This window comes from Coregonus lavaretus (genome assembly GCF_964263955.1).
Source record: "Coregonus lavaretus genome assembly, contig: SUPER_35_unloc_2, whole genome shotgun sequence".
In the NCBI taxonomy this organism is placed as follows: domain Eukaryota; kingdom Metazoa; phylum Chordata; class Actinopteri; order Salmoniformes; family Salmonidae; genus Coregonus; species Coregonus lavaretus.
Genome location: NW_028167180.1, coordinates 5145910 through 5162184, shown reverse-complemented (window position 1 = coordinate 5162184; position 16275 = coordinate 5145910). Strand labels below are relative to the sequence as shown.

At 44.1% G+C, this 16275-nt stretch overlaps 1 protein-coding gene across 1 annotated transcript in view; it reads right to left on the bottom strand.

Annotated features, from left to right (window-relative positions):
- Nucleotides 1-1565: 1565 nt before the first annotated feature.
- The window catches only part of LOC311110235 (uncharacterized protein), a gene marked incomplete at its 5' end in the record, with an annotated part of 68632 nt that continues 53922 nt past the window's right edge, over nucleotides 1566-16275 (bottom strand). Inside the window, 3 exons of the mRNA XM_084188772.1 lie at nucleotides 1566-2320; nucleotides 3408-3517; nucleotides 3593-3732. Of these exons, the coding sequence (XP_084044898.1) occupies nucleotides 2188-2320; nucleotides 3408-3517; nucleotides 3593-3732 (383 nt within the window). The 3' untranslated portion in view covers nucleotides 1566-2187. The remainder of the gene's footprint in view (nucleotides 2321-3407; nucleotides 3518-3592; nucleotides 3733-16275) is intronic.

Sequence of the window (16275 nt, the reverse complement as noted above, 5' to 3'; positions counted from 1 at the left end):
TTTTCCTACTTACAAAGCATGTAGAGGTCTGTAATTTTTATCATAGGTACACTTCAGCTGTGAGAGACTGAATCTAAAACAAAAATCCAGAAAATCACATTGTATGATTTTTAAGTAATTAATTTGCATTTTATTGCATGACATAAGTATTTGATCACCTACCAACCAGTAAGAATTCCGGCTCTCACAGAACTGTTAGTTTTTCTTTAAGAAGCCCTCCTGTTCTCCACTCATTACCTGTATTAACTGCACCTGTTTGAACTTGTTACCTGTATAAAAGACACCTGTCCACACACTCAATCAAACAGACTCCAACCTCTCCACAATGGCCAAGACCAGAGAGCTGTGTAAGGACATCAGGGATAAAATTGTAGACCTGCACAAGGCTGGGATGGGCTACAGGACAATAGGCAAGCAGCTTGGTGAGAAGGCAACAACTGTTGGCGCAATTATTAGAAAATGGAAGAAGTTCAAGATGACGGTCAATCACCCTCGGTCTGGGGCTCCATGCAAGATCTCACCTCGTGGGGCATCAATGATCATGAGGAAGGTGAGGGATCAGCCCAGAACTACACGGCAGGACCTGGTCAATGACCTGAAGAGAGCTGGGACCACAGTCTCAAAGAAAACCATTAGTAACACACTACGCCTTCATGGATTAAAATCCTGCAGCGCACGCAAGGTCCCCCTGCTCAAGCCAGCGCATGTCCAGGCCCATCTGAAGTTTGCCAATGACCATCTGGATGATCCAGAGGAGGAATGGGAGAAGGTCATGTGGTCTGATGAGACAAAAATAGAGCTTTTAGGTCTAAACTCCACTCGCCGTGTTTGGAGGAAGAAGAAGGATGAGTACAACCCCAAGAACACCATCCCAACCGTGAAGCATGGAGGTGGAAACATCATTCTTTGGGGATGCTTTTCTGCAAAGGGGACAGGACGACTGCACCGTACTGAGGGGAGGATGGATGGGGCCATGTATCGCGAGATCTTGGCCAACAACCTCCTTCCCTCAGTAAGAGCATTGAAGATGGGTCGTGGCTGGGTCTTCCAGCATGACAACGACCCGAAACACACAGCCAGGGCAACTAAGGAGTGGCTCCGTAAGAAGCATCTCAAGGTCCTGGAGTGGCCTAGCCAGTCTCCAGACCTGAACCCAATAGAACATCTTTGGAGGGAGCTGAAAGTCCGTATTGCCCAGCGACAGCCCCGAAACCTGAAGGATCTGGAGAAGGTCTGTATGGAGGAGTGGGCCAAAATCCCTGCTGCAGTGTGTGCAAACCTGGTCAAGACCTACAGGAAACGTATGATCTCTGTAATTGCAAACAAAGGTTTCTGTACCAAATATTAAGTTCTGCTTTTCTGATGTATCAAATACTTATGTCATGCAATAAAATGCAAATTAATTACTTAAAAATATTACAATGTGATTTTCTGGATTTTTGTTTTAGATTCCGTCGCTCACAGTTGAAGTGTACCTATGATAAATATTACAGACCTCTACATGCTTTGTAAGTAGGAAAACCTGCAAAATCGGCAGTGCATCAAATACTTGTTCTCCCCACTGTATATGCTCTACTCAAAATTAAAACCTCCTTCAGGGTAGCTCACTGCCAAACACCAAGACTATGCACTGTAATCTTTTCTAATAAATGGTTAAACGTACACGTGGTGTTTCCTTTCTGAAATGGAATTGACCCCAACAAGATGAGTTAAAATGTAAACAGTAACATTCACTCTCTGTGCTAAAGTGGCAGAGAGGTGTCTTGTCCTTCTAGATTCCAGATGTTACACCCCTATTATACACCTCATTGTTTTCGACATACAGTATGAATAAACGATTGTGTGTCTGCTTGTGCAGCAGACAGTCAGTCATGGTTGCTCATGGTCACGTGATGAGGTAGCCTAACCTGCGACTTCAAAATCAGTGTCAGCTCTCGGCCCAAGAGGGAATTACCTCGTCTAATTAAGACGTTGGTTTCTCCCATGGGAGACTCGGGTTCAGATCTGTGTCTTCTTGTGTGTGTGTGTGTGTGTCTGAATGTGTGCATGTGTTCGTATTCGTTCCTCTCCTACGTTTAGTTCAGAGGACCATTCTATCAAATCAACATCAGTCAGTCTTCAGACCATCATTAACATACAGTAGAGAGTTCCTTAAACAGCAGCGCAGAGAAATGACCTGGGAGAAGCCTATTTCTCACAGATCCATTCTTGTGAAAAGGAACATCCCAAATCCCTCCATACTCTTCGGCCTAATGACATGTAATAGATTTCCCCACAGTTCTGGTATGTACCACCACCAGGCTCTCCACTCCTCCAATACCTGCAGTAGAAACAACAGAGTTAGACTGGTCTCTCTTTCAGAACCTAGAATATGAACAACACAGAGAGTCAGTCCTACTCCTTACACTGTGGTCAGTGTTATTAGAGCAGTAGTCTCTTACCTTGGGGTGGTCAGTGTTATTAGAGCAGTAGTATATTACCTTGGGGTGGTCAGTGTTATTATAGAGCAGTAGTCTCTTACCTTGGGGTGGTCAGTGTTATTATAGAGCAGTAGTCTCTTACCTTGGGGTGGTCAGTGTTATTATAGAGCAGTAGTCTCTTACCTTGGGGTGGTCAGTGTTATTATAGAGCAGTAGTCTCTTACCTTGGGGTGGTCAGTGTTATTAGAGCAGTAGTATATTACCTTGGGGTGGTCAGTGTTATTATAGAGCAGTAGTCTCTTACCTTGGGGTGGTCAGTGTTATTATAGAGCAGTAGTCTCTTACCTTGGGGTGGTCAGTGTTATTATAGAGCAGTAGTCTCTTACCTTGGGGTGGTCAGTGTTATTATAGAGCAGTAGTCTCTTACCTTGGGGTGGTCAGTGTTATTAGAGCAGTAGTCTCTTACCTTGGGGTGGTCAGTGTTATTAGAGCAGTAGTCTCTTACCTTGGGGTGGTCAGTGTTATTATAGAGCAGTAGTCTCTTACCTTGGGGTGGTCAGTGTTATTATAGAGCAGTAGTCTCTTACCTTGGGGTGGTCAGTGTTATTAGAGCAGTAGTCTCTTACCTTGGGGTGGTCAGTGTTATTATAGCAGTAGTCTCTTACCTTGGGGTGGTCAGTGTTATTATAGAGCCGTAGTCTCTTACCTTGGGGTGGTCAGTGTTATTATAGAGCAGTAGTCTCTTACCTTGGGGTGGTCAGTGTTATTAGAGCAGTAGTCTCTTACCTTGGGGTGACCAGTGTTATTATAGAGCAGTAGTCTCTTACCTTGGGGTGGTCAGTGTTATTAGAGCAGTAGTCTCTTACCTTGGGGTGGTCAGTGTTATTATAGAGCAGTAGTCTCTTACCTTGGGGTGGTCAGTGTTATTATAGAGCAGTAGTCTCTTACCTTGGGGTGGTCAGTGTTATTAGAGCAGTAGTCTCTTACCTTGGGGTGGTCAGTGGTGTGCCGTCCACCCATTTCCAGGTCCCCTCAGTAACAGAGTCAGTCAGACCAATCCAGACATAACTGACTGATTCAAACCCATTGATGAATGCCTGTTGTGGTGGCACAGAAAAAGCATTGTTAATAATACATGATGGACAAATACAGTGGTCCTCTCTGTATCTCACCTGTTCCTCTTCACTGTTAATGATCACCAGGTCTGCTCCTCTCTCCAGACAGTCCTGTCTACTCTCCTCCCAGGATTTCCTCTCAGTAGAGAGATAGTAACATCTGCAGCCAAACCTTCTCCATCCTTCAGGACAGGACCCTAGAAGTTTGGCATTTACTATCTTTGACACGGGCCTATTTACATAATGAATATGAATTCAGAGGGCATAAATGGTTAAACATTAATCTTTGTAAACGATATAAATAGGACTGGTGGAGTTGTCACACATGCAGCTAACAAAAAAGTATGAAAATATATGCTCTACTCAAAATTAAAACCAACTAATTGCAGCATTACCGCAATTAGGCAAGTGGAAGGTGGAGAAAGTAAGGGACTTGTCTGTCGGCCCTGCACTAAAGACCAGAATTGTGATAAATAAAAAAAAGTATACAAGTTTCATTTAAGGACCAAAAAATTGACAGCTGTGCCAAATAGTTGGGAAGAGATTTTCGATGTACCGATTCCACGGCACATTGTTTACGAACTGATACACAAAACGAAGCTGGATTCAAAAAAAGTTTTTCAATTTAAACGACACAGAATTCTTGCAACCAATAGAATGTTATATAAAGTGCATTCGGAAAGTATTCAGACCGCTTTACTTTTTCCACATTTTGTTACATTACAGCCTTATTCTAAAATGGTTTAAATAGTTTTTTTCCCCTCATCAATCTACACACAATACCCCATAATGACAAAACCAAAACAGGTTTTTAGAAATGTTTGCAAATGTGAAATATTACATTTACATAAGTATTCAGACCCTTTACTCAGTATTTTGTTGAAGCACCTTTGGCAGCGATTATAGCCTCAAGACTTCTTGGGTATGACGCTACAAGCTTGGCACACCTGTATTTGGAGTTTCTCTGGAGATCCTCTCAAGCTCTGTCAGGTTGGATGGGGAGCGTCGCTGCACAGCTATTTTCAGGTCTCTCCAGAGATGCTCGATTGGGTTCAAGTACGGGCTCTGGCTGGGCCACTCAAGGACATTCAGAGACTTGTCCCAAAGCCACTCCTGCGTTGTCTTGGCTGTGTGCTTAGGGTCGTTGTCCTGTTGGAAGGTGAACCTTCGTCTCAGTCTGAGGTCCTGAGCGCTCTGGAGCAGGTTTTCATCAAGGATCTCTCTGTACTTTGCTCTGTTCATCTTTCTCTCAATCCTGACTAGTCTCCCAGTCCCTGCCGCTGAAAAACATCCCCACAGCATGATGCTGCCACCACCATGCTTCACCATAGGGATGGTGCCTGGTTTCCTCCCAACCTGGTCTGAGAGTCCTTTAAGTGCCTTTTGACAAACTCCAAGCGGGCTGTCATGTCTTCCATCTGGCCACTCTACCATAGAGTGCTGCAGAGATGGTTGTCCTTCTGAATGGTTCTCCCATCTCCACAGAGGAACTCTGGAGCTCTGTCAGAGTGACCATCAGATTATTGGTCCCCTTGCTGACCAAGGCCCTTCTCCCCAGATTGCTCAGTTTGGCCGGGCGACCAGCTCTAGGAAGAGTCTTGGTGGTTCCAAACTTCTTCCATTTAAAGAATGATGTAGGCGACTGTGTTCTTGGGGACCTGTTTTGTTAAGACTTCAGTGCGGCTTTTGACATTATCGATCATAGTCTGCTGCTGGAAAAACGTATGGGTTATGGCTTTACTCCACCTGCTATATTGTGGATACAGAGTTACCTGTCGAACAGAACACAGAGGGTGTTCTTTAATGGAAGCCTCTCCAACATAATCCAGGTAGAATCAGGAATTCCCCAGGGCAGCTGTCTAGGCCAATTACTTTTTTCAATCTTTACTAATAACATGCCCTGGCTTTGAGTAAAGCCAGAGTGTCTATGTATGCGGATGACTCAACACTATACATGTCAGCTACTACAGCGACTGAAACACTTAACAAAATGTTGCAGTTATTTTCAGAGTGGGTGGCAAGGAATAAGTTAGTCATAAATATTTCTAAAACTAAAAGCATTGTATTTGGGACAAATCATTCACTAAACCCTAATCCTCAACTAAATCTTGTAATAAATAATGTGGAAATTGAGCATGTTGAGGTGACTAAACTGCTTGGAGTAACCCTGGATTGTAAACTGTCATGGTCAAAACATATTGATACAACAGTAGCTAGGATGGGGAGAAGTCTGTCTATAATAAAGCGCTGCTCTACCATCTTAACAGCACTATCAACAAGGCAGGTCCTACAGGCCCTATTTTTGTCACACCTAGACTACTGTTCAGTCGTGTTGTCAGGTGCAACAAAAAAAGGACTTAAGAAAATTGCAATTGGCTCAGAACAGGGCAGCACGGCTGGCCCTTGGATGTACACAGAGCTAATATTAATAATATGTATGTCAAATCTTTCCTGGTTCAAAGTGGAGGAGAGATTGACTTCATCACTACTTGTATTTATGAGAGGTATGACATGTTGGGTGCACCGAGCTGTCTGTTTGAACAACTGGCGCACAGCTCGGTCACCCATGCATACCCCACAAGACATGCCACCAGAGGTCTCTTCACAGACCAAGTCCAGAACAGACTGTGGGAGGCGCACAGTACTACATAGAGCCATGACTACATGGAACTCTATTCCACGTCAAGTAACTGATGCAAGTAGTAAAAACACCTTAAGGAACAGCGGGGACTGTGAAGCAACACAAACATTGTCGCAGACACATGCATACACACACACGATAACATACGCACTATACACATACGTACAGATGAATTTTGTACTGTAGATACAGTGGGGAGAACAAGTATTTGATACACTGCCGATTTTGCAGGTTTTCCTACTTACAAAGCACGTAGAGAATCACATGAAAATCACATTGTATGATATTTAAGTAATTAATTTGCATTTTATTGCATGATATAAGTATTTGATACATCAGAAAAGCAGAACTTAATATTTGGTACAGAAACCTTTGTTTGCAATTACAGAGATCATACGTTTCCTGTAGGTCTTGACCAGGTTTGCACACACTGCAGCAGGGATTTTGGCCCACTCCTCCATACAGACCTTCTCAAGATCCTTCAGGTTTCGGGGCTGTCGCTGGGCAATACGGACTTTCAGCTCCCTCCAAAGATTTTCTATTGGGTTCAGGTCTGGAGACTGGCTAGGCCACTCCAGGACCTTGAGAGGCTTCTTACGGAGCCACTCCTTAGTTGCCCTGGCTGTGTGTTTTGGGTCATTGTCATGCTGGAAGACCCAGCCACGACCCATCTTCAATGCTCTTACTGAGGGAAGGAGGTTGTTGGCCAAGATCTCGCGATACATGGCCCCATCCATCCTCCCCTCAATACGGTGCAGTTGTCATATCCCCATTGCAGAAAAGCATCCCCAAAGAATGATGTTTCCACCTCCATGCTTCACGGTTGGGATGGTGTTCTTGGGGTTGTACTCATCCTCCTTCTTCCTCCAAACACGGCGAGTGGAGTTTAGACCAAAAAGCTATATTTTTGTCTCATCAGACCACATGACCTTCTCCCATTCCTCCTCTGGATCATCCAGATGGTCATTGGCAAACTTCAGACGGGCCTGGACATGCGCTGGCTTGAGCAGGGGGACCTTGTGTGCGCTGCAGGATTTTAATCCATGACGGCGTAGTGTGTTACTAATGGTTTTCTTTGAGACTGGGGTCCCAGCTCTCTTCAGGTCATTGACCAGGTCCTGCCGTGTAGTTCTGGGCTGATCCCTTACCTTCCTCATGATCATTGATGCCCCACGAGGTGAGATCTTGCATGGAGCCCCAGACCGAGGGTGATTGACCATCATCTTGAACTTCTTCCATTTTCTAATAATTGCGCCAACAGTTGTTGCCTTCTCACCAAGCTGCTTGCCTATTGTCCTATAGCCCATCCCAGCCTTGTGCAGGTCTACAATTTTATCCCTGATGTCCTTACACAGCTCTCTGGTCTTGGCCATTGTGGAGAGGTTGGAGTCTGTTTGATTGAGTGTGTGGACAGGTGTCTTTTATACAGGTAACAAGTTCAAACAGGTGCAGTTAATACAGGTAATGAGTGGAGAACAGGAGGGCTTCTTAAAGAAAAACTAACAGGTCTGTGAGAGCCGGAATTCTTACTGGTTGGTAGGTGATCAAATACTTATGTCATGCAATAAAATGCAAATTAATTACTTAAAAATCATACAATGTGATTTTCTGGATTTTTGTTTTAGATTCCGTCTCTCACAGTTGAAGTGTACCTATGATAAAAATTACAGACCTCTACATGCTTTGTAAGTAGGAAAACCTGCAAAATCGGCAGTGTATCAAATACTTGTTCTCCCCACTGTATGTGGTAGTAGTGGAGTAGGGGCCTGTGGGCACACAGTGTGTGAAATCTGTGAATGTATTGTAATGTTTTTTAAATTGTATGAACTGCCTTAATTTTGCTGGACCCCAGGAAGAGGAGCTTCTGCCTTGGCAGGAACTAATGGGGATCCATAATAAATACAAATGTTGCAGAAATTGGTTGGTACCCTTCCCCAGATCTGTGCCTCGACACAATCCTGTCTCGGAGCTCTACGTACAATTCCTTCGAACTCATGGCTTGGTGTTTGCTCTGACATGCACTGTCAACTGTGGGACCTTATATAGACAGGTGTGTGCCTTTCAAATCATGTCCAATCAATTTAATTTACCACAGGTGGACTCCAATCAAGGTGTAGAAACATCAAGGATGATCAATGGAGACAGGATGCACCTGAGCTCAACTTCAAGTCTCATAGAAAAGGGTCTGAATACTTACAGTATGTAAATAAGGAATCTGTTCATTACATTTGCACAGACCCCCCCCCCCCCGTTTTTGCTTTGTCATTATGGGGTATTGTGTGTAGAATAAGGCTGTAACGTAACAAAATGTGGAAAAAGTGAAGGGGTCTGAATACTTTATGAATGCACTGTACAGTTGAAATCGGAAGTTTACATACAGCTTAGCCAAATACATTTAAACTCAGTTTTTCACAATTCCTGACATTTAATCCTAGTAAAAATTCCCTGACTTAGGTCAATTAGGATCACCACTTTATTTTAAGAATGTGAAATGTCAGAATAATAATAGAGAGAATTATTTATTTCAGCTTTTATTTATTTCATCATATTCCCAGTGGGTCAGAAGTTTACATACACTCAATTAGTATTTGGTAGCATTGCCTTTAAATTGTTTAACTTGGGTCAAACGTTTTGGGTAGCCTTCCACAAGCTTCCCACAATAAGTTGGGTGAATTTTGGCCCATTCCTCCTGACAGAGCTGGTGTAACTGAATCAGGTTTGTAGGCCTCCATGCTCGCCCACACTTTTTCAGTTCTGCCCACACATTTTCTATAGGATTGAGGTCAGGGCTTTGTGATGGCCACTCCAATACCTTGACTTTGCTGTCCTTAAGCCATTTTTCCACAACTTTGGAAGTATGCTTGGGGTCATTGTCCATTTGGAAGACCCATTTGCACGACCAAGCTTTAACTTCCTGACTGATGTCTTGAGATGTTGCCTCAATATATCCACATAATTTTCCTTCGTCATGATGCCATCTATTTTGTGAAGTGCACCAGTCCCTCCTGCAGCAAAGCACACCCACAGCATGATGCTGCCACCCCCGAGCTTCACGGTTTGGATGGTGTTCTTCGGCTTGCAAGCAACCCCCTTTTTCCTCCAAACATAAAGATGGTCATTATGGCCAAACAGTTCTATTTTTGTTTCATCAGACCAGAGGACATTTCTCCAAAAAGTACAATCTTTGTCCCCATCTGCAGTTGCAAACCGTAGTCTGGCTTTTTTATGGCGGTTTTGGAGCAGTGGCTTCTTCCTTGCTGAGCGGCCTTTCAGGTTATGTCGATATAGAACTTGTTTTACTGTGGATATAGATACTTTTGTACCTGTTTCCTCCAGCATCTTCACATGGTCCTTTACTGTTGTTCTGGGATTGATTTGCACTTTTCGCACCAAAGTACGTTAATCTCTAGGAGACAACGCGTCTCCTTCCTGAGCGGTATGACGGCTGCGTGGTCCCATGGTGTTTTTACTTGCGTACTATTGTTTGTACAGATGAACGTGGTACCTTCAGGCATTTGGAAATTGCTCCCAAGGATGAACCAGACTTGTGGAGGTCTACCATTTTCTTTCTGAGGTCTTGGCTGATTTATTTTCATTTTCCCATGATGTCAAGCAAAGAGGCACTGAGTTTTAAGGTAGGCCTTGAAATATATCCACAGGTACACCTCCAATTGACTCAAATGATGTAATTTAGCCTATCAGAAGCTTCTAAAGCCATGACATCATTTTCTGGAATTTTCCAAGCTGTTAAAGGCACAGTCAACTTAGTGTATGTAAACTTCTGACCCACTGGAATTGTGATACAGTGCATTATAAGTGAAATAATCTTTCTATAAACAATTGTTGGAAAATGTACTTGTGTCATGCACAAAGTAGATGTCCTAACCGACTTGCCAAAACTATAGTTTGTTAACAAAAAATGTGTGGAGTGGTTGAAAAACGAGTTTTAATGAACCAACCTAAGTGTATGTAAACTTCCGACTTAAACTGTACATATACACACAAAGTACCAGTCAATAGTTTGGACACCTACTCATTCAAGGGTTTTTCTTAATTTTTACATATGAGCAAAACGGGCTGTGAAAAAAAATGTCTTTCCAGTTTATCCTCTTGGTCTTTCTTTCAAAATATTCACAAAATTGAACCTTTAATTGAAGTAAAATGATTGGAAAAAATGTGAAATAAATGAAAAATATATTTTTTTCCGAAACATTATTGGCACCCCTAGAAAATCTTATGAGGAAAATCTAACTTAAGTATATTCCCATTCATATTTTACGTTTTTAAGTTCACCTGAGTGATTAGGAACACGGAAGTGGTAAGCCATGACTTCTTGTTTCACTGTGGTATAAATATGAGGTGACACACAGGCCAAGTTCCCATAGTCATCCATCACTATGGGAAAGACCCGAGAACACAGTAATGATGTGCGACAAAAGGTTGTTGAGCTGCACAAATCATAAAATGGCTATAAGAAAATAGCTCAATGGTTGAAAATGCCCATTTCCACCAGCAGGGCAATAATTTAGAAGTTTAAAGCAACTGGAGATCTTAACAATCGGCCTGGAAGAGGACGCATCTCTATATTGACCCCACGCACAGTGAGGAGGATCTCCAAGGATTACAGCTGGAGAATTGCAGACGTTAGTTGTGTCTTAGGGTCAGAAAGTCTCCAAAACTACGATCAGACGCCAACTACGATCTACGGCGGAAAGATGGCGCCGGAGAAGATGGCTGCCGTTTTACAGCCCTCTAACCAATTGTACTATTATGTGTGTTTTTTCGCGTTATTTGTAATTTATTCTGTACATAATGTTTCTGCCATCGTCTCTTATAACCAAAAAGAGCTTCTGGATATCAGGACAGCGATTACTCACCTCGTATTGGACGAAGATTTTTTCTTCAACGAGTCGGACGCGAAGGATATCCTACAGACACCCGACAAGGCCCAAATCCCCGTCATTCGCAGGAGAAAGAGACGGAGATATCGTGGAGGTAGGTCGGGGTGCCTTGTAAGGATCCGACGGCGAGCGAGTAAACTGCCTCTTCCATCAATCCTATTAGCCAATGTTCAATCATTTGAAAATAAATTAGATGACCTACGATTACGGTTATCCTACCAACGGGACATTAAAAACTGTAATATCTTATGATTCACCGAGTCATGGCTGAATGACTACATGGACAACATACAGCTGACGGGATATACGCAACATCGGCAGGATAGAACGGCTGACTCCGGTAAGACAAGGGGTGGCGGTCTGTGTATTTATAAACAACAGATGGTGCACAAAATCAAATACTAAGGAAGTCTCGAGGTTTTGCTCGCCTGACGTAGAGTATCTTATGATAAGCTGTAGACCACACTATTTACCAAGAGAGTTTTCATCTATATTTTTCATAGCTGTCTATTTACCACCACAAACCAATGCTGGCATTAAGATTGCACTCAATGAGCTGTATAAGGCCATATGTAAACAGGAAAATGCTCATCCCGAGGCAGCGCTCCTAGTGGCCGGGGACTTTAATGCAGGGAAACTTAAATCCGTTCTACCTAATTTCTACCAGCATGTTAAATGTGCAACCAGAGGGCAAAAAACTGTAGACCACCTTTACGCCACACACAGAGACGCATACAAAGCTCTCCCTCGCCCTTCATTTGGCAAATCTGACCATAACTCTATCCTCCTGATTCCTGCTTATAAGCAAAAACTAAAGCAGGAAGCACCAGTGACTCGGTTTATAAAAAAGTGGTCAGATGACGCAGATGCTAAGCTACAGGACTGTTTTGCTAGCACAGACTGGAACATGTTCCGGGACTCTTCAGATAGCATTGAGGAGTACACCACATCAGTAACTGGCTTCATCAATAAGTGCATCAATGACGTCGTCCCCACAGTGACTGTACGTACATACCCGAACCAGAAGCCATGGATTACAGGCAACATCCGCACTGAGCTAAAGGGTAGAGCTGCCGCTTTCAAGGAGCGGGACTCTAACCCGGACGCTTATAAGAAATCCCGCTATGCCCTACGACGAACCATCAAACAGGCAAAGAGTCAATACAGGACTAAGATTTAATCGTACTACACCGGCTCTGACGCTCGTCGGATGTGGCAGGGCTTGAAAACTATGACAGACTCCAAAAGGGAAGCACAGCCGCGAGCTGCCCAGTGACACAAGCCTACCAGACGAGCTAAACCACTTCTATGCTCGCTTTGAGGCAAGCAACACTGAAGCATGCATGAGAGCACCAGCTGTTCCGGATGACTATGTGATCACGCTCTCCGTAGCCGATGTGAGTAAGACTTTTAAGCAGGTCAACATTCACAAGGCCGCAGGGCCAGACGGATTACCAGGACGTGTACTCCGAGCATGTGCTGACCAACTGGCAAGTGTCTTCACTGACATTTTCAACATGTCCCTGACTGAGTCTGTAATACCAACATGCTTCAAGCAGACCACCATAGTCCCCGTGCCCAAGGACACTAAGATACCCTGCCTAAATGACTACCGACCCGTAGCACTGACGTCTGTAGCCATGAAGTGCTTTGAAAGGCTGGTCATGGCTCACATCAACACCATTATCCCAGAAACCCTAGACCCACTCCAATTTGCATACCGCCCCAACAGATCCACAGATGATGCAATCTCTATTGCACTCCACACTGCCCTTTCCCACCTGGACAAGAGGAACACCTACGTGAGAATGCTATTCATTGACTACAGCTCAGCGTTCAACACCATAGTGCCCTCAAAGCTCATCACTAAGCTAAGGATCCTGGGACTAAACACCTCCCTCTGCAACTGGATCCTGGACTTCCTGACGGGCCGCCCCCAGGTGGTAAGGGTAGGTAACAACACATCTGCCACGCTGATCCTCCACACGGGGGCCCCTCAGGGGTGCGTGCTCAGTCCCCTCCTGTACTCCCTGTTCACCCATGACTGCATGGCCAGGCACGACTCCAACACCATCATTAAATTTGTTGACGACACCACAGTGGTAGGCCTGATCACCGACAACGATGAGACAGCCTATAGGGAGGAGGTCAGAGACCTGGCCGTGTGGTGCCAGGATAACAACCTCTCCCTCAACGTGACCAAGACAAAGGAGATGATTGTGGACTACAGGAGAAAAAAAAGAGGACTGAGCACACCCCCATTCTCATCGACGGGGCTGTAGTGGAACAGGTTGAGAGCTTCAAGTTCCTTGGTGTCCACATCACCAACAAACTATCATGGTCCAAACACACCAAGACAGTCGTGAAGAGGGCACGACAAAGCCTATTCCCCCTCAGGAGACTGAAAAGATTTGGCATGGGTCCTCAGATCCTCAAAAAGTTCTACAGCTGCACCATCGAGAGCATCCTGACTGGTTGCATCACGGCCTGGTATGGCAACTGCTCGGCCTCTGACCGCAAGGCACTACAGAGGATAGTGCGTACGGCCCAGTACATCACTGGGGCCAAGCTTCCTGCCATCCAGGACCTCTATACCAGCCGGTGTCAGAGGAAGGCCCTCAAAATTGTCAAAGACTCCAGCCACCCTAATCATAGACTGTTCTCTGCTACCGCACGGCAAGCGGTACCGGAGCGTCAAGTCTAGGTCCAAAAGGCTTTTCAACAGCTTCTACCCCCAAGCCATAAGACTCCTGAACTACTAATCATGGCTACCCGGACTATTTGCACTGGCCCCCCCCCCCCCATCTTTTTACGCTGCTGCTACTCTGTTAATTATTTATGCATAGTCACTTTAACTCTACCCACATGTACATATTACCTCAACTACCTCAACTAGCCACATTGACTCTGCACCGGTACCCCCCTGTATATAGCCTCCCTACTGTTATTTTATTTTACTTCTGCTCTTTTTTTCCTCAACACTTTTTTGTTGTTGTTTTATTGTACTTTTTTATTAAAAAATGGTTAAGGACTGTAAGTAAGCATTTCACGGTAATGGTTACACCTGTTGTATTCGGCGCATGTGGCAAATAAAATTTGATTTGATTTGATCTACATAACCACAAGTTGTTTGGGAGGGTTGCCATAAAGCCTTTGCTGTCATCAAACAACAAACTCAAGCACCTACAGTTTGCCAAACGTTACTGGAACCGGGTTCTATGGTCAGATGAGATCAAAATAGAGCTTTTTGGAAACAAACACCAGAGGTGGGTTTGGCTTAGACAGAAAGATAGCCATGCAGAAAAGTACCTCATCCCCACTGTGAAGTATGGTGGTGGATCTTTGATGTTGTTGGGCTGTTTTTCTTCAAAAGGCCCTGGACAACTTGTTTGGATACATGGTATCATCGACTCCATCAAGTTCCAGCAGATATTAAATCAAAACTTGACTGCCTCTGCTAGGAAGCTTAAACTGGGATGTGGTTGGATCTTCCAGCAGGACAATGATCCAAAGCATACCTCACAATCAACAAAAAAATGGTTCACTGACCACAGAATCAAGGTTTTTCCATGGCCATCCCAGTCCCCTGACCTAAACCCCATAGAAAATCTGTGGGATGAGCTGAAGAGGAGTCCACTAACGTGGACCTCGGAATCTGAAGGATTTGGCGAGATTCTGTGTGGAGGAATGGTCTCAGATCCCTTGCCATGTGTTCTCGAACCTCATTACGCACTATAGGAGAAGACTTCGAGCTGTTATCTTGGCAAAGGGAGGTTGCACAAAGTTTTTGAATGAAGGGGTGCCAATAACAATGGAAAAATATTTGTTTTATGATAAGAATTTATTTTTTCTTTCAATTATTTTACTTTAATTAAAAGATTAGATTTTTGTGAATTTTTGAATGAAAGACCAAGAGGATAAACAACAAAACATAAACAATCACAGCCAGTTTTGCTCAGATTTACCAAGACTGCCAATATTAGTGGAGGGCACTGTATGGAATCATGTAGTAACCAAAAAATGTGTTAAACAAATCAAAAAATATTTTAGATTTTTCAAATAGCCACCCTTTGCCTTGATGACAGCTTTGCACACTCTTGGCATTCTCTCAACCAGGTTCATGAGGAATGCTGTTCCAACAGTCTTGAAGGTGTTCCCATATATGCTGAGCACTTGTTGGCTGCTTTTCCTTCACTCTGCGGTCTGACTCATCCCAAACCATCTCAATTGGGTTGAGGTTGGGTGATTGTGGAGGCCAGGTCATCTGATGCAGCACACCATCACTCTCCTTGGTCAAATAGCCCTTACACAGCCTGGTGGTGGGTATTGGGTCATTGATAGTCCCACTAAGTGCAAACGGCCTATCGCTTTAGAATGCTGTGGTAGCCATGCTGGTTAAGTGTGCCTTGAATTCTAAATAGATCACTGACAGTGTCACCAGCAAAGCACGCCCCCACACCATCACACCTCCTCCTCCATGCTTCACGGTGGGAACCACACATGCGGAGATCATCCGTTCACCTACTCTGCATCTCACAAAGACACAGCGGTTGAACTCCAGACCAAAGGTCAGATTTCCACCTAATGTCCATTGCTCGTGGTTCTTGGCCCAAGCAAGTCTCTTCTTCTTCTCTTCGTCCTTTAGTAGTGGTTTCTTTGTAGCAATTCGACCATGAAGGCCTGACTCATGCAGTCTCCTCTGAACAGTTGATGTTGAGATGTGTCTGTTACTTGAACTCTGTGAAGCATTTATTTGGGCTGCAATCTGAGGTGCAGTTAACTCTAATGAACTTATCCTCTGCAGCAGAGGTAACTCTGGGTCTTCCTTTCCTGTTGCGGTCCTCATGAGAGCCAGTTTCATCATAGCGCTTGATGTGTTTTGCGACTGCACAAAGTTCTTGAAATTTTCCAGATTGACTGACCTTCATGTCTTAATGTATTGATGGACTGTCATATCTCTTTGCTTATTTGAGCTGTTCTTGCCATAATATGGACTTAGTCTTTTACCTTCTGTATACCCCACTATCTTGTCACAACACAAGTGATAGGCTCAAACGCATTAAGAAGGAAAGACATTCCACAAATTAACTTTTAACAAGGCACAACTGTTATTGAAATGCATTCCAGGTGACTACCTCATGAAGCTGGTTGAGAGAATGCCAAGAGTGTGCAAAGCTGTCATCAAGACAAAGGGTGGC